This window comes from Malaclemys terrapin, chromosome 3 (genome assembly GCF_027887155.1).
Source record: "Malaclemys terrapin pileata isolate rMalTer1 chromosome 3, rMalTer1.hap1, whole genome shotgun sequence".
Lineage (NCBI taxonomy): Eukaryota > Metazoa > Chordata > Testudines > Emydidae > Malaclemys > Malaclemys terrapin.
Window position 1 is genome coordinate 26,347,965 of NC_071507.1, and position 19,219 is coordinate 26,367,183.

At 42.8% G+C, this 19,219-nt stretch overlaps 1 protein-coding gene across 2 annotated transcripts in view; it reads right to left on the minus strand.

The window, feature by feature from the left end:
- EML6 (EMAP like 6) overlaps positions 1-19,219 on the minus strand; it is a 360,064-nt gene that overhangs the window by 140,268 nt on the left and 200,577 nt on the right. For both annotated transcript variants that reach the window (XM_054023674.1, XM_054023673.1), the window contains exons 10-11: positions 11,689-11,945; positions 6,906-7,118 (exon numbers count right to left, since the gene is read on the minus strand). In XM_054023674.1, the coding sequence (XP_053879649.1) occupies positions 6,906-7,118; positions 11,689-11,945 (470 nt within the window). The remainder of the gene's footprint in view (positions 1-6,905; positions 7,119-11,688; positions 11,946-19,219) is intronic.

The window sequence follows — 19,219 nt, forward strand, 5'->3', positions numbered from 1 at the left end:
CTTGAAGAGGAGAATGTAGGGTTCAATTCTAATGGTGGTGCCAGCAATATGGTAGGTGCTGCAATGCCCCTATTGATAGACAGACTGGAGACCAGCTTCTCCCTTTATAGTGCTCATGGACTGATGGTGTCAGAATCTCCCTAGACAGGACCAGATCCAATAAGATGAGAGACTACAGATCTGGGAGGATACTCTGTTGTCATATACCTCTCCTCAGTTAGTTTCTCCCCATATTGACAAAGCCAGTATATGAAATCCCTCAATGCAGATGGAGGTGCGAAACTGTTTTCAGGCTCTCTGCACAGGTATTAGTGTGGAGAAGGATTTGGAAGAGCCCTCTGAGGGAAGGTATCAGAAGGAGACCCCATCAGCCAGAAGGCATGTGATGCATTGTCCTAGGGATGGGGGTTCCATGACCACCACGCCCAAGAGGAGGAGATGGGTGGTGGTGGTCAGGGACTCCCTCCTAAGGGGGATGGAGTCATCCATCTGCCGACCAGACCGGGAGACTCAAGAAGTGTGCTGCTTGCCTGGAGCTAGAATCCAAGATGTGACAGAGACAGACTGATCAAGACCTCGGACCACTACCCCTTCCTACTTCTCCACCTGGGTACCAATGATACTGCCAAGAATGACCTTGAGCGGATCACTGCAGACTATGTGGCTCTGGGAAGAAGGATAAAGGAGTTTGAGGCGCAAGTCATGTTCTCGTCCATCCTCCCTGTTGAAGGAAAAGGCCCAGGTAGGGACCGTCAAATTGTGGAGATGGTATTGGAGAGAGGGCTTTGGATTCTTCAACCACGGGATGCTGTTCCGGGAAGAAGGATTGTTAGGAAGAGATGGGAGCCACCTAACGAAGAAAGGGAAGAGCATCTTCACAGGCAGGCTTGCTAACCTAGTGAGGAGGGCTTTAAACTAGGTTCGCTGGGGAATGGTGACCTAAGCCCAGAGGTAAGTGGGGGAGTGGGATACCGGGAGGAAACACAAGGAGGAGGGTACAAGACGGGAAGCCTCCTAATTCATACTGAGAAAATAGGGCAATTGGCTAGTTGTCTTAGGTGCATGTACATGAATGCAAGAAGCCTGAGAAACAAGCAGGAAGAATTGGAAGTCCTGGCACAATCAAGGAACTATGATGTGATTGGAATAACAGAAATTTGATGGGGCAGTTCACATGACTGGAGCACTGTCATGGATGGGTATAAACTGTTCAGGAAGGACAGGTATGGGAGGAAAGGTGGAGAAGTTGCATTGTATGTAAGAGAGCAGTATGATTGCTCAGTGTTCCAGTTTGAAACTGGAGAAAAGCCTGTTGAGAGTCTTTGGGTTAAGTTTAGAGGTGAGAGCAACAAGGGTGATGTTGTGGTGGGCATGAGCTATAGCTCACCGGATCAGAAGGATGAGCTAGATGAGGCTTTCTTCAGACAACTAACTGAAGTTTCCAGATCACAGGCCCTGGTTCTAATGGGGGACTTCAATCACCCTGATATCTGCTGGGAGAGCAATACAGCAATGCACAGACAATCCAGGAAGTTTTTGGAGAGTGTTGGGAACAACTTCCTGGTAAAAGTGCTGGAGGAACCATCTAGGGGTCGTGCTTCTCTTGATCTGCTGCTTACAAACAGGGAAGATTTGGTAGGGGAAGTAGAAGTGGGTGGCAACCTAGGCAGCAGTGACCATGAGATGTTTGAGTTCAGGATCCTGACAAAAGGAAGAAAGAAGATTAGCAAAATACAGACCCTGGATTTCAGAAAAGCAGACTTTGACTCCCTTAGAGAACTGATAGGCAGGATCCCCTGGGAAGCTAATATGAGGGGGCAAGGAGTCCAGGACAGCTGGCTGTATTTTAAAGAAGCATTATTGAGGGCACAGGAACAAACCATCCGAAAGTGCAGAAAGAATAGCAAATACGGCAGTTGACCAGCTTGGTTTAACAGTGAAATCTTCAGTGAGCATAAATTCAAAAAGGAAGCTTACAAGAAGTGGAAATTTGGACAGATGACTAGGGAGGAGTATAAAAATACTGCTAGAGCATGCAGGGGTGTAATCAGGAAGGCCAAGGCACAACTGGAGTTGCAGCTAGCAAGGGATGTGAAGGGTAACAAGAAGGTTTCTACAGGTATGTTAGCAGCAAGAAGAAGGTCAGGGAAAGTGTGGGACCCTTATTGAATGAGGGAGGCAACATAGTGACAGATGATGTGGAAAAAGCTGAAGTACTCAATGCTTTTTTGGCCTTGGTCTTCACAGACAAGTTCAGCTCCCAGACTGCTGCACCGGGCAACACAGTATAGGGAAGTGAGCAGCCGTCAGTAATGAAAGAACTGGTTAAGGACTATTTAGAAAAGCTGGACGTGCACAAGTCCATGGGTCCAGATCTAATGCATCCAAGGGTGCTGAGGGAACTAGCTGATGTGATTGTAGAGCCATTGGCCATTATCTTTGAAAATTCGTGGCAATTGGGGGAGGTCCCGGACAATTGGAAAGAGGCAAATATAGACCCGGGGAACTACAGACGGCTCAGCCTCACTTCAGTTCCCGGCAGAATCATGGAGCAGGTCCTCAAGGAATCCATTTTGAAGCAGTTGGTGGAGAGGAAGGTGATCAGGGACAGTCAGCATGGATTCACCAAGGGCAAGTCATTCCTGACCAACGTGATTGCCTTCTATGATGAGATAACTGGCTCTGTGGATATGGGGAATGCAGTGGACATGATGTAGCTTGGCTTTAGCAAAGCTTTTGATACAGTCTCCCACAGTATTCTTGCCAGAAAGTTAAAAAAGTATGGATTGGATGAATGGACTATAAGGTGGATAGAAAGCTGGCTAAATTGTTGGGCTCAATGGGTAGTGATCAATGGCTCGATATTTAGTTGGCAGCTGGTATCAAGCGGAGTGCCCCAGGGGTCGGTCCTGGGGCCAGTTTTGTTCAACATCTTTATTAATGATCTGGATGATGGGATTAATTGCACCCTCAGCAAGTTTGCAGACGACACTAAGATGGGGTGGAGGTAGATAGCTGGAGGGTAGGGTTAGGGTCCAGAGTGACCTAGACAAATTGGAGAATTGGGCCAAAAGAAATCTGATGAGCAGGGCCAGTGCAACCCATTAGGCGACCTAGGCGGTCGCCTAGGGTGCTGCGATTTGGGGGGGCGGCGACCGCGGCGGTATTTCTGCGGCGGGAACTTCCGCTGCCTCTGTGGGGGGACGGCATTTCGGGGCAGGACCTTCCACCGCCTAGGGTGGCGGAAAAGCTGGCAGCGCTCCTGCTGATGAGGTTCAACAAGGACAAGTGCAGATTCCTGCACTTAGGACGGAAAAATCCTATGCACTGCTATAGGCTGGGGATCGACTGGCTAAGCAGCAGTTCTGCAAAAAAGGACCTGGGGATTACAGTGGACGAGAAGCTGGATATAAGTCAGCACTGTGCCCTCATTGCCAAGAAGGTAAATGGCATATTGGGCTGTATTAGTAGGAGCATTGCCAGCAAATCGAGGGAAGTGATTATTCCCCTCTATTAGACACTGGTGAGGCCACACCTGGAGTACTGTACCCAGTTTTGGTCCCCAAACTACAGAAGGGATGTGGACAAATGGAGAGAGTCCAGTGGAGGGCAACAAAAATTATTAGGGGGCTGGGGCACATGACTTACAAGGAGAGGCTGAGGGAACTGGAGTTATTTAGTCTGCAGAAGAGAAGAGTGAGGGGGGATTTGATAGCAGCCTTCAACTACCTTAAGGGGGGTTCCAAAGAGGATGGAGCTCGGCTGTTCTCAGTGGTGGCAGATGACAGAACAAGAAGCAATGGTCTCAAATTGCAGTGGTGGAGGTCTAGGTTGGATATTAGGAAACACTATTTCACTAGGAGGGTGGTGAAGCACTGGAATGGGTTACCTAGGGAGGTGGTGGAATCTCCATCCTTAGAGGTTTTTAAGGTCTGGCTTGACAAGGCCTTGGCTGGGATGATTTCATTGGTGTTGGTCCTGCTTTGAACAGGGGATTGGACTAGATGACCTCGTGAGGTCTCTTCCAACCCTAATCCTCTATGATTCTATGATTCAATCACTACTCACTTAGTAAGAATGGTGGAAGATTACAGAATTAAACTAAAACTAAAACAAAACCTCCCCCCCCAATACTCTGAAATATTTAGCTGGCCTCTTGGTATTATATAGTCTCTATGTTCTCTGTAGAACAGTCTACAATGTGGCAGAAAGAAGAACGGGAACAGCCTACTCTGCTAATTATTATAGAAAACCATGACTTTTCTGTTTTGCTTATGTAATTCCCTTGGTTCCTCTCTCACCCAGAGACAATGAGAAAGAAAACACTAGAAAAAGTTTTTTTTTTTTCTCTTAATTAATTGGCCTCTCAGAGTTGGTAAGACAACTCCCACCTGTTTATGCTCTCTGTATGTGTGTATATATATCTCCTCATTATATGTTCCATTCTATATGCATCCGAAGAAGTGGGCTGTAGTCCACGAAAGCTTATGCTCTAATAAATTTGTTAGTCTCTAAGGTGCCACAAGTACTCCTGTTCTTCTTTTTGCGGATACAGACTAACACGGCTGTTACTCTGAAACTAGAAATAAGATGGCAGCTTGAGGTCATTTGACCTCCAGGCCTGATGGGATTTGGGTCACAGGCTACAAAAGGACAGCAAAAAAATCACAGTCTCCATAATGTCTAGCCTCTCCACTTTCTTAGTGAAATGAGCATACTGACAGGGGTAGAGAAAGATGTGAAGAGACAATCAGGAGGCTCTAGGGGTCAGCCCCAGAGGAGAGTTAGCTGGCTGGACCTATCTCTGGTTTCCTCCGAGAGAGAGAATCAGAAGTCCTCATGTACAGAGACAGAAAGAGAATCAGTAATTTTGTGAAATGAGGGAAATAGTCAGCCTAGCTGAAAAAGAGTGGGAGAAGCACAGATGGTGAGCCCCACCCAGATGCACAGATCTCACCTCCCAAGAAGAGGTGACCCTGCTTGCTGAGCTATTTCCCAGCCAGGGAAGAAAGGAGCCAGAACCTGCTGCAGGAAAGAACTTCAACCCAGGCCCAGCTACCAAGAACCTGCTGGTATCCTGGGGGAAAAGATAGGGACTTCAAGCAGCTGAGGCCATCACATGCTAAGCTGACGAGAACAAACTGAGTTATCCGTGGACTGTCCCTGCTACAACAATTAGGTAATGTGAAAATAATATTCAACAGCTATTATTTTTAACTGTAGACCTTCCCAAATAAAAAAAGTTGCCTATCTCCCTGCCTGATGAAAGGATTTGGGAAAGACTGCCTGTTCTCAACGTACCCAAAACCGAGAATCCCCTTGTTACCCTCTACCTCCAGTGAGAGGGAGTCTTTCTTGGGCTAGCTGGGTATTAGCTTCCTGACACTGCTACTGCCACTGCCATTTCAGCCACTCAAGGTGGGCTTATGCCAGCACTTCCTTTGCCTTGCAGGTTAACAACAGTACACCCCAATCTTTGAATCCCTTTGACTCATTCCCCTGTGATATCCAGCCCAACACTGGCTACTCTCAGAAATTCCAGATCCTCTGCACCCCAAGATGTAGTGTAGCTTGCCAGTTTTACCTTAAACCACTGTTCCTGTAAACCACACAGCACTTGTGAGCACTTATAATAAAACAGAAAATCATTTATTTAAGTAAGAATTAAGATTTAACTAGAAACAAAGTAGAGTGGTGGAAACAAGTAGTTACAATACTAAACAAAATCATAAAATGCAAACATGAGTCTACACTTATCAATAGTTACCTTTCCTAGCTAGTAAAGTAGATTTCTCCCCAAAAGTTCAGAGCACATCTACACTTAAAACACTGCATTGGCACAGCTGCACCGCTGTAGCACTTTAACGAAGCCACTCCAAGCTGACAGGAGAGACCATTCCCATTGGCATAGTTAATCCATGTCCCTGTGAGGCAGTAGCTATGTCAGCAGGAGAAACTCTCCCGTTGACATTGCGCTATTTACATGGGTGGTTAGGTCGGTATAATTACATTGCTCAGGCATGTGGATTTTTCACACTCCGAGCGACATAGATATACCAATATAGGTATGTCATCCAGACCAGACATAAGTCTGTTGCAGAGCTGATTGGTTTCTCAATAATCAGGATCCAAACATTTTAAAAAGCCCTCTCCCCAGTCTGTCTCATCAATACATGAATATATTATGCTAGTAAAGAGATGATTTTTATAGGACAGAGTTATAAAGATGCTATGAAATAACAATAGCTCAATTGCAACAAGTGGATCTTTTCCAGAATGGTGAGATAGGAATATTTTACTAAAAGGCAAGGGTCTAAAATATGCAAGGGAAAAGAAATACACTCTTCTGGAAAGAGATTAGAATAGTCTTATTTGACATCTGCTTATATTAGGCTAGGTCTACACTACCCGCCTGAATCGGCGGGTAAAATCGATCTCTTGGGGATCGAATTATCGCATCTCGTCGGGACGCGACAATCGATCCCCGAATCGACGCTCTTACTCCACCAGTGGAGGTGGGAGTAAGCGCCGTCGACGGGGAGCCACGGAGGTCAATTTTGCTGCCGTCCTCACAGCAGGGTAAGTCGGCTCCGATACGTCGAATTCAGCTACGCTATTCTCATAGCTGAATTTGCGTATCTTAAATCGACCCCCCCCCCCCATAGTGAAGACCTGCCCTTAAGTGTTACATAAGGCAATACCCACTCAACTGATCATTTTAGAATCAATGGAACATATTCTCTCCTATGTGCACATCATTCTCATTAATATTAATGGCAGTTTTGAATGGGCATCAAGGGGAGATTGAATTCCCAATAATTATATTAGTATAATATCAGTGTAATATGGCAGACATTCCGTGGCAGTTTAATTACTTAATTCCTGAGACGAAAACTGTGTCTTACCTTTCTTTAGGCAAGGAAATTTGAATAATTTTACAAATCCAAAATCATCTCCAGTCACTAGCACTGAGCTACTGTAATTTCCATCCACAGAGTTGACATCTGTAATGTTGGTATATTTTGGCCAAATTCCATTCACTTCAGGCCCTATCACACAGGTCCATGAGGCCCAATGAATTCCTTTGATCTCATCTTTGCTTGTTAAATGCTTCCCAGCTGAAAATAGTCAAATTAATATGCTGTTTAACCAACTATCTTTCCATTAAAAAGATGCTTTTCTCCATTATAGTTAGTTGTGTGTTCTTTTCGAGCTCCGTGTTTTTATGTCAAGAAAGAAAGAAAGAAAGATTATTTTATTTTAAATAAACATGATCTATCTGGTTAGGATTTTTCCTAGATCATCACTGTGGAATCTGAGCACTTTACAGATTATCTAGATCCTGATTTTACACCATTTTGACTCAAAAAGTCACATCTTCTATGGCAGTTCTACAAAAGAAATGCCTCTAACTGTAGTTATATGTACACATAAATAAAGAGAACACTTTTAGGTGCTATAAAATTAATAAAATAATATATACTAATTCAAATTTTGAAATGAGGACTAAAATTCTAAAATATCCTATCCTAAATCTACCTCCATTTATTAACGTCACTTTTACAACTGGTACAGGAGTTTGCTTTATTGGATTATATAATATCAATTAAATGAGAATATTTGGTTAATCTGTCACTATACAATAACTCTTTACATTAACAAAGACTTTTCTATGGGTAATAGCTTTCCCCTAAGTTAATTAGGCATGTTATTACTTCATGGTAATCTTTAATGCTCCCCATGTAAATAGCATTTCTGAATGTCTTGTATGTACTAGGAGAACACAACTGGGGAAAGAATATTAGCTGACAAACATTTTTATTCATGTTTCATTTGCAATGATCGCAAGTAATCCTATTGTATTAAGATTGTATCAGCAACAAAACATGAGCTGATCAGCAGAATAATGTTTGAAGTCAAATTTCATTGAAGAATAATTTCAAGAATTGTTATGAAGAACTTTGGACTTGTCCCAAGAAGACTATAACAATTCTGTAGGGGAAACAAAGTTAAACTTACCACATGTGATAGAATGCATTAGCTACATTTTAAACATATAAGGAGATGTCAGCTGAAAAGAAAGCAATTTAATTTTAAAACTTCACTAAATTAGAGCTGGGTCTAATTCTTGGGGGTGTCAAATCCAGGGTTTCTGGTTCAAGCTCATATATACAGTAGACATTAAAAATTATGTGAAATCAATTAATTGTAACATTTCTTTTTTCTTCAAAATTGTTAAATATAGAGTAAATCTTTAGCTTTCATTCTAAAATGATTATAAAGCTATTAGGGATGTACAGCCCACTGGATTTCTTGGCCAGAAGAATATTAAAAGCATTTTAATCTAAATGTAAATCTATCAACAATTCTAAAGTGCCTATCACTATATTACACTGGTCTACAATTTTTGAGAAGTTGTCTGCTTCAGAGATAAAATGTGCTATTTATTATGTATTTTGATGTGCTGAATTCAAATATGACAATTAAAACAACTGATTGGCTACTGTTTCTAAGATATTTAAGTTTTTACATTTTATGTCTATGTATATTGTGTAGATAGTAGAGTTTTAATCACAAATTGTAAACCTAGGTCTTTTCATGTGTTTATGGTTGCTTTACATGATAATATTTCACCTGTCCTGTTTATGTAACACTTTAAAAATCAGCAAAAGGGTTATATAAATAAAATTTATTATGAAACAAATGCAAAAAACTATTATGTACATAGTTTAGTCCTATTCACAGTCCACTTTTTCTTCTTTGACACACCTTTCCCAACTGGAGGCACCATGCAGAAGTAACAATTGCTGGTATGATCTGTTGGCTCTCTCCAAATCATTGGCACTGCAAAAGGCATAGATTTCCTTTTCCTGTTCAACCACTGGCGAAGATTTGTTGCACAAGTGTTGCAGCATATGTGTGGGGCCCACCTCTTGTCCTGATCTCCAATTTTGCAGCCAAAATAAAGGTGATAGGCTTTCTTAACCATAGTGGTTATACTGCGCTTTTGTGATGCAAAAGTCACTTCACCACAAACATAGCAGAAGTTATCTGCACTGTTCACACAAGTACGAGGCATCTCTGCTCACTTTGGCTAAACAGAAATGTGTCCCTTTGCAAAATCAAACACTGACAAATAAGAGAGCATGACACTGTATGATTTCTAGAGGTGATATAGGGCAATTTGTTCAGCAGAGTGATGTAAGCTTCGTTATGATTGCATCATCCATGACTTCTAGGAATAACATGATGCAATTCATATCATGTATGACGCAATACCAGCTTCAGATTGCATCATTCATTGTTTTGCCTAAAAAGCAAGTACTGTCCAAACCGAGGCATAGATTTATTCATATATCCAGTCAAAGATGTATTTTAGTCATTTCTGGTTTAAATTGAGATCCCTTCCCTTTATAACTCACTTATCCTCCGCCATTCCCAAGTCAAGGGTCCTATATACTGACCCAATAGCATATCTTGAAAACTAGAGCCAATCAACAATTTTAAGCATCATTTTCGTTCTCAGTGACCCAGAATTAGTAAAGTTTGACTACATTTATTTCAGAAGCATTTTGGCTGTAGAGCAGTGTTATATATGTGCTGGATATGCTTAATTTAGCCTTTAATGTGCCACAATTTATTGAAGTAAACATTTTTTCCTCTGTGCTACTCATTATTTAATATTAGCAAAAAAACCTTCAAATTGTTATTCCCCAGGACATATGTATATTACATGCAGATATGGAAACCTCAAGTGATGCAAACTTTGAGAAACAGAGGAATACTGGTCATAAACTGATTTTTTTTAAGATTTGTTCATTTTAAAGTTAACACAGTGATGACAATTAAATAAAGTTTAACATGAGAGATTTAGGTAATCATTTTAAACTAGTTTTTACACTCATTTTGATGAAGACATGTTTTAAACCAAAACAAAATCTTTCCCTGTTATTTGTCATATTTTTCTAAATCTGAAAGGCAGTTTTAATCTAGGTACTTACTTATTAAGCTTTAAACAAAATTAATGATTTTTACTATGGTAGCACTCAGAGGGTCCATACAGGATTGTGATCCTGTTGTGCTAGGTGCTGTACAAACATATATGATCAAGCCCCAAAGAACTTATTACGTGCTTGTCCTTTCAAATGTATAAATAATATAAAGAACCTTTAAAATTCTAAATATTGGTGCAGGCTAATATATTAGCTTTTCACTTTTGGTGACCTGGATTCAAATCCTGGCCAAGGTCATAAGTGAAAATGAGTTTAGTAGTCTCATCATAATCTTTATGTTGTTAATGTCACAAAACCATTACATAGTTCGTCATGATCAGTAGATCTGGCCAAAACTCAGGATTTGCAGTTTGGGAGAAACAAGCAGCAATGAAATGGACAAGAATGTCAATTTTGGTCAGCAGCTGCCTGGGCTACCAGGGTATGCGTATCCAGGGTAGCCATATCATGCAGACTGCCCCAGGGCCAGGTCTTCCAGAATCCCAGCTCCACAGCAGAAAGCCCATAAATCCTGAAAGCCCCAGCTTGAGCCAGGGTTGTCATGGCTTCCAGGCTCCGTGCTGTGGGGTTCTCTCTGGTGGTGTGGGGTTCCATCCAAGAACCTGCAGGTTCCCAACGCTGTGCCCTGGATCCTGGATATCCTGAGAGCTCTGTCTCAAGACTGAGTTCTCATGACTTCCAGCTCTGTGATGCACAGCCAGGATCCTAGACCATGGATGCCTGGGCATGGTGGGGCATGGGACTCCATTTTCTGACCAGCTCTTGTGATTAGCAGTTTTTGTTCTACATAAGATCAATATTGGAAGAGTGGACAAGTTTAGGTTTAAAGTGAATTAGCTACTCTCTTGGGTAGAATGAACTCTACCCTCATACCCTCTTTCTAATACTAAACTCGTTACTACACTTTAGGCTGTACTGCTCTTCAAACTGCTGTTACCCATACATTTCCAGTCTTCTGCTGAGGATTTTCTGGCATGATCTGTGTTCATGATTTTCAGTGGCCCTGTCAAAGCTTAACAGTGTCATTTTGGAGTGCCAATAATTATTGTGGAATTTTGAAAACGTTTATATTTCAAGGATACATTTGACATTTACCCAAACATTCTTAATAATTAGTTTAACCACCAATTCCAGAATTATGCATTATATGAAAGGAATGAAACCAGTGTATAACAAAGGGTGGCTGTTTCAGAAATTAATGATGATTTAGAATTTATTTCTTTAGTGGGTCAGTATATAATATAACTAATACTATGGGAAATGTGCAAATGAATACTGATGTGGAGAGATATTTCTTTTACTAAAAAATTAATGGAGATATCTGATCTCCTAGAACTGGAAGGAACCTTGAAAGGTCATTGAGTCCAGCCCCCTGCCTTCACTAGCAGGACCAAGTACTAATTTTGCCCCAGATCCCTAAGTGGCCCCCTCAAGGATTGAACTCACAACCCTGGGGTTAGCAGGCCAATGCTCAAACCACTGAGCTATCCCTCCCCCCAGATTAATATGAATTGTAAATATATCTGATTTTATAAGTAAACAATAGATATTTAGGTAAATAATAAACAAGTATTTCTGCTTTGAGATGTAAAATTTGAATACACATATTGTATTGTCCTCTTAGAAACCATAAAACTAGCTTATTTGTTCATAAATCTAACTTCTCTGAACTTACATGGCATTTTGTAGAACAGTCGCTCTCCTGCACCATCATTGCTTTGCAAGAATTTACTATCCACAGACCAGTCAATATGAGTAATAAAACTAGAAGACTTGTTGCATTCTCCTATCTTCTTGTATCGTTGAGCAACTGCATAGATATCCACAAGGCCATCATTAGAACCCACAGCAAGATAAGAGCCATCTGGTGAAAATTTCATTTCATGAATCACTTCCTTTCGGTCTTTAATATGAACTACCTCTGTCATATCTCTGAAAGAACCAAGAGCAAGAATATAGATTATGGACTTGTAAGTATGAAACACAAAAATATTTAAATTAAGACAGACATACTAAACACTTTCTAAAAGCAAAATCGGACTTCAGAAGTCAGAATCCTCCATTCTGAAAAGTCTCTGTTGCTCTTACTGTCTATACTCACAAGTTTTAAAGCAAAACAAACAGGTTTATGTCTAGGAAAGTGACTTTACCATTTTGACTTGACATTTATAAACATTTATGATTCTCTTTGTTATACTCCTCATGGCCAATTAACTGCTTTCATCTTGTTTTTTTCTAGTTTAGAAAGAGAAATGACTATACCTCTTTGTAAATGTTTTTCATTAGAAAGAAAATTATGAAGTCAAAATATGAACTGTTACTCTAAGTTATGTAAAGTATATTTGGGGATGTAATGTAACTCAGTAGCCCACTGTTTGCCATTATAGTAGTATAAGTTAGGTTTTTTCTGTACAAGAGACTACTTAGTATCAAAGCCAGTCAGCATTATACTGGTTATATTATAGACTGGGGCACTAAGGAAGATTTTTGGAGATGAAGCTGCTTGTGTTACCTCATGGAACTTTTAACATTTTTAAAATAATGTAGTTTTTAGTTTGCTTCATTACTGCTACATGGCCTCAAAGTTTATAAATTTGAATAAACTTTAATGAGACTTTTCTTGTTGCAGATCTATCACAGAATTCAGAGAGGAGAATAAACAACATTAAGAGTAGGAATAGACTGTGGGATTTGGTGGTATTAGTGGTGAAGCTGGTCAAGGAATGATTTTTTTTCCTCCACAAGAAAACAATTTCTTTTCATTGAAATGTTTCATCAAAATGTTTTGGGTATTACTTGAAAACCCAAAATCTGAAAAAATGTCGGGTTTTGGTTTTTCAAACAAACACTCCAAAATTGTCAAAGAAAACACATTATTTGTTTGAATATTTCCATTTTGTCATAAAGAAATTGGTTATGAACCTGTCCTGTAACTGTTGTTCTTTGAGATGTGTTGCACATTTTCATTCCACTTCAGGTGTGTGCATACCCAGTGCACAGTTGTTGGGGGTTTTTCTCTCAGCAATAATCATCAGAGCAGTATGTCCATTTTCTGCTGCCTCATGCCACCATTCGAAGCTACAAAGGCAGAGCTTCCCCCAACCCTCCTCAGGTCCTTCCTTCTAGAAGATTCAGACAGAGAGAAGAAGGAGGATCGGTCATGGAATGGACAAGTGCAACACATCTCAAAGGACATCAGTTACAGGACATGTTAGGAACTGCTTTCTTCTCCAAGTGATTGCACATGTCCATTCCACTTTAGGTGACTCACAAGTAGTTTGATCAGGAGGTAGAATCAGAATCTATCTGAATAATGATTGAAGGACCACATGTCCAAACCTGGCATCATTGCTAGACTGCTGAGAGATGGCATAAAGTGAAGCAAAGGTATGAACTGATGACCAAGTTGCTGCTTTGCAAATGTCCAGACTAGGCAGCTGGCCCAGAAAAGCTGCAGGAGATCTGGTTGAACGTGCTAGCATTCTATTCAGTGGCAGAACATCAGCCAAGTCACAGCACAAATGAATACAAGAAGAAGGCCCTTCATTCTGTCTGTAATTGCCAGGAACAATTTGAGAAAATGGCCTAAATGGTTTAGTCCTGTCCAGGTAAAATGCTAACACTCCTCTAATGTCTAATGTGTGGAGCGTCTCCTCATCCCTATGATTATGAGGCTTAGGGGGGAAAAGTTGGTAAATATATTGCCTGATTAATGTGGAAGTGAGGTCCACCTTGGTGAGAAATTTCAAATGAGGGTTTGTTTTTGTAGAAGATTGTATATGGAGGTCCAGAAACTAGTACTTGTAATTCACTCGCTCTCCTGGCTGAGGTGATTGCATCAAAAAAGTCTATCTTTATAGAGAGATGGAGCAATAAATAGCTAGCCAATGATTCAAAAGGAGGACCCATTAGCTTTTCTAATGCCAGGTTTAAGTCTTAAGGGGGAATAGGATCCTGTACTTGAGCATATAAACCCTGCACGAAGCTAACTGTCAAAGGATTGGAGAAAAATGAACAATTATCAATAAGTGACAGGTGCCACAAGGACTCCTCGTTGTTTTAGCTGCCAGATAGACCTTGATGGAACTAATGGCAAGACCTTGTTGTTTCAAGTGTAACAAATAGTCCAACACACGGTGGAGCAGAGCCCAGACAGAGTGAATGCCTTTTTGCTGGGAGCAAATGGAGGATCTCTTACACTTTGCCAGGTAAATAAACCCAGGAGAAGGCTTTTTACTATTTACAAGTACAACTTGAATCCCCTTTGAACAAACCTCCTCCTGTTAGCCATGGAGCAGCTAGACTATCAGATGGAGGGCCTGCAGGTTAGTGTGGAGGAGGTGACCATGGTCCTGAGAGATCAGGTCTGAGTCCAGTTGGTAGTGGCAATAAGGCTCCATATAAAAGGGTCAGCTTAGTAGAAAACCAATGTTGCTGAGATCATACTGGATCTATGAGTATGACTCGAGCATGGTTCTGCCTGATTTTCAACAACATTCTGGATAGAAGTGAAACTGGGGGAAATGCATATGGGAGCCTGTCTGTCCAAGGCAACAGGAAAGCATCCATCAGAGACTGTGGGCTGTGACCTGCTCAAGAACAAAACTGACGACACTTCCTGTTGACTTTTGTTAAAACAGGTCTATATGGGGAGTCTCCCACAGTTGGAAAATGTATCTGGCTGTGTCTGGTAGGAGAGACCATGGTTACTGGTAAAAGATCTGCTTAATCCATCTGCAAGATTGTTTTGAACACCTGGAAGGGTGAGAGGCTTTGAGATGGATTGAGTTAGCAATACAAAAGTACCACAGCCACATTGCATCCTGGCAAGTTGACCATGCCCCTCTTTGTCTGTTCTCATAGAACACGGCAGCTGTATTGTCTGCAAGTATGAGAAGATTTCTTCCCTTGTTATGGGGAAGGAAGGCTTGATATGCTAGCCAGATGGTCCTTAGTTCACTGACATTTTATATGTAGGGTTAAATCCTGAGCGGATCATAAACTTTGAGTTTCAGGGACCACAAGTGAGCCCCTCAACCTAGGGCAGATGTGTCCATAGCTATGGTCAAAGATGGTTAAGGAAGAGCAAACAGAACCCTTCTATACACACACACCTTGAAGGGTCTCTCCACCAGTCTAGAGAGGCCAAGATTTGAGTGAGCTCCTAAACCACCATGTCTAGGGGAAGACAAATTGTAAATTACACCGATGCCAGCCACCTTTGCAGCTTCCAGAGACAGAGCCTGGCAAATTAAACTACATAAGTGTATGAGGCCAATTGCCCCAGAAGTTTGAGGCAAGTGCATACTATCATTGGCCTTCAGGTCTAACACAATGGCCAGCATAGTCTGGAATCTTATCTGTGAAAGGAAGGCCTTGGGTTCCATAAAGTTCAAGACTGCTCCTATAAATTCTACATTTTCTACAGGAGACAGGATTGACTTTTGTATGTTGATGAGCAACCCTAGCACATTGAAGGTGTACTGGATGACAGACACACTGAACAGTACTGAGCCAGTTGTCCAGGTAGGGAAGAACTTGAACTCCTGACTTCTTCAGGAATACTGCCACCACTGTAATGTAGTACTTTGTGAACACCCATGGAGCTGTGGACAGGCCAACCAATAATATTGTGAACTGGTAGTGGGATTGATTTACCAAAAACCTGAGGAATTTTCTGTGGCTTTGATGTATTGCCATGTGAAAATACAAGTTTTTTAGGACAAGGGAAGCATACCAATCTCCAGGGTCAAGGGAGGAGATAATGGAAGCCAGTGTGACCATATGAAAGTTTATTTTCTTCAGATGTTTGTTGAGCTGCCACAGGACTAGTATGGGTCTGAGTCTTCCCTTTGCTTTTGGGATCAGAAAATAGTGGGAATAAAACTTCTTCCCTCTGCATAACTGAGGAACTTCCTCTATGACTCCCAGCTGGAGGAGAGATTACACCTCCTGAAGGAGGATCGCCTGGTGAGAGTGGTCCTGAAAAGGGATGGAGAAGGAGGGTAGAAGTGGGGATAAAAAGAAATTGAAGACTGTATCCTAATTCTTCCATGCTTAAGACTCACTGGTCTGTAGTGATGCAGGACCAAGCACCCACATAGTTGGAGACCTGGTTGGCAAACAGTGTTCTAAGAGAGGCTGGCATTCTGGAAACTGGGAGGGTGTTCTCGACAAACACATGCAAATATTTACTTAGAATTCCCGGGCTGTGTGGGTTAATGAGGAGCTGAGGCAAAAGGAGTGGGTAGTCTTCTGCACTTTTTTTCTGGCTAAGTCTTGGTGACAAGGCATGAAAGCAGGATAATGGTGAGGCTGCTGAGGACAGAACAGCTTCCTCTTTGGTGTAGGTGTATAAATGCCCAAAGATTTGAGCATCAGCCTAGAGGCTACGCAGCTTGCCATCTGTCTGCTCAGAGGAGAGTTGCAACCCCTCAAAGGACAAGTCCTATATGGTCTGTTGGACCTCTTGAGGAAGACCCAATGACTGGAGCCACCAGTATCTGCACATCATAATGGCCGATGCCATGGCTCTATCTGCAGTCAACAGTGTCCAAACCCACCTAAAATGAGATTTGGGCTACTAATTCACACTCATCTGTGAAATTCCTTGCATCCTCTGGCAATTTGTCTTTACATTATAATATATTGTCCCAGAAGCTACAGTCATAATGGTCCAGCAAAGCTTGCTGTTTACCAGTCCTGAGCTGCAGATCTGGTGTCAAATAAAGTTTTCTGCCAAAGAATCATAGAAGATTAGAGTTGGAAGAGACCTCAGGAGGTCATCTAGTCCAACCCCCTGCTCAAAGCAGGACCAACACCAACTAAATCATCCCAGCCAGGCTTTTGTCAAGTAGGGCCTTAAAAATCTCTAAGGATGGAGATTCCACCACCTCCCTAGGTAACCCATTCCAGTGCTTCACCACCCTCCTAGTGAAATAGTGTTTTCTAATATCCAACCTAGACCTCCCTGTAACAGCGCTGACTCATCGGCGCAGTGCCTCTTGCTGGTCAGTCTGGGAATTAGCTCATACAGCTCAGGAGTGCCCTCCTCTGTCCAGTTTCTCCCCTGCCCTTACCTGCCCCTCTGCAGTCTCTTTATCTCCACCAGTTCAGGCCCCGCGTCCCATCCGAACCACGGTGCCTCTTACCTTGGGGTGCTGCCTCTTGGCAGTGTCCCCACACTCTGGGTCTCCCTTCTCAGGGGAACCCCAACCCCCCTATACCCACCTTGCCTCAGCGGCTACTTCCAGTCATAATCTAGGCCCTTCTCTCAGGGGCAACCTGCAGTCTGAAAAAGCCACTCATCAATAGCAAGGTGGTTGGACATGTTGCCTTTTCTTGCCCTGGCTGCCTCCCTGCAGCCCTAGTACCTCCTCAGGCCTTTGCTGCAAGGCCTCATCCTGGGAGGTTGCCAGGCCAGAGCTCCCCAGCTCAGCCTGCCCTTTCCCAGTACTGCTCTGTCCAAGGTACCCATGTCTCTACCAGGCAGCTAGGTCCTTCTTGCTCCACTCCTTCTCCCCAGGATCCCTTCTTATATTGGCCCAGCCGGGCTCTGATTGGCTGCCTCAAGCCCGCTCATGATTGGCTCCCCGGGGCAGCCCTTTCCCAGGGCTGTTTTTAACCCCTTCCAAACTGGAGTGGGGTCCCGCTACGCTCCCCCTCTGTAACTTGAGACCATTGTTACTTGTTCTGTCATCTGCCACCACTGAGAATAGCCAAGTTCTCTCCTCTTTGGAACCCCCCTTCAGGTAGTTGAAGGCTGCTATCAAATCCCCCCTCACTCTTCTCTTCTGCAGACTAAACAAGCCCAGTTCCCTCAGCCTCTCCTCGTAAGTCATGTGCCCCAGCCCCCTAATCATTTTCATTGCCCTCCGCTGGACTCTCTCCAATTTGTCCACATCCTTTCTGTAGTGGGGGGCCCAAAACTGGATCCAATACTCCAGATGTGGCCTCACCAGTGCCGAATAGAGGGGGAAATCACGTCCCTCGATCTGCTGGCAATGCTCCTACTAATGCAGCCCAATATGACGTTAGCCTTCTTGGCAACAAGGGCACACTGTTGACTCATATCCAGCTTCTCATCCACTGTAATCCCCAGGTTCTTTTCTGCAGAACTGCTACTTAGCCAGTCGGTCCCTAGTCTGTAGTAGTGCATGGGATTCTTCCCAGGAACTATTACATGCACTCCCCTAAGGTCTCAGAGCCCAACTACTTCCCAGTCAATGGTCTCTGGTTGATGGCCAAGATGGAGCCTCAAAGGAATACCAAGGATGGTAGGCTGTGGAAGGGGAATGGCTCCTAAGTGCAAAACTCTGCATTTTTCCTGGTTGAACCTCATCGGATTTCTTTTGGCCCAATCCTCCAATTTGTCTAGGTCACTCTGGACCCTAGCCCTATCCTCCAGCATATCTCCCCCCAGCTTAGTGTCATCCACGAACTTGCTGAGGGTGCAATCTATCCCATCCTCCAGATCATTAATAAAGATGTTGAACAAAACCGGCCCCAGGACCAACCCCTGGGGCACTCCATTTGATACCAGCTGCCAACTAGACATTGAACCATTGATCACTACCCATTGAGCCCGACAATCTAGCCAGTTTTCTATCCACTTTATAGTCCATTCATCCAATCCATACTTATTTAACTTGCTGGCAAGAATACTGTGGGAGACCGTATCAAGAGCTTTGCTAAAGTTTTTGCTAAAGAGATCTAACTTCTTTGCATCCTTTCCTTTGGGGGTAGATGCCTGCTGCCACTATATTCTCTCTCATTGGCAGCTCAGACTACCACCAATCCCGGAGTGGGGTGGTGTAAAAATGTTCAAATCCCTCTGAGAGGACAGAATATCTGTGCTTGGCCCTTTCTGCTAGGTGGGAGGAGCGAAGATGGAGTTTGTCACAACACTTCGGTGGGCTCAAGATAGCTTCATTAATTGGAAGCACTACTCTCGATGGTTCCACAGAAGCTAAGACGTTAACCAGCCTGTAAGACCTTTCTCCAACCTCTTCCACCTGGATATCCAGAGAGGAAGTCACCCTCTTGAACAAGTCCTGATGAGCCTATAATCCTCAGGGGGAAGTGAGGAACTTTCTGATACCACTGCCTCATCAGGTGATGAAAGAGGAGAAAGCCAAAACTGGCTGTAGTGGAGCCTTCTTCAATTCCTCTAAAGGGAGAATTTCCTCCTGCTCGGTACTGAGACT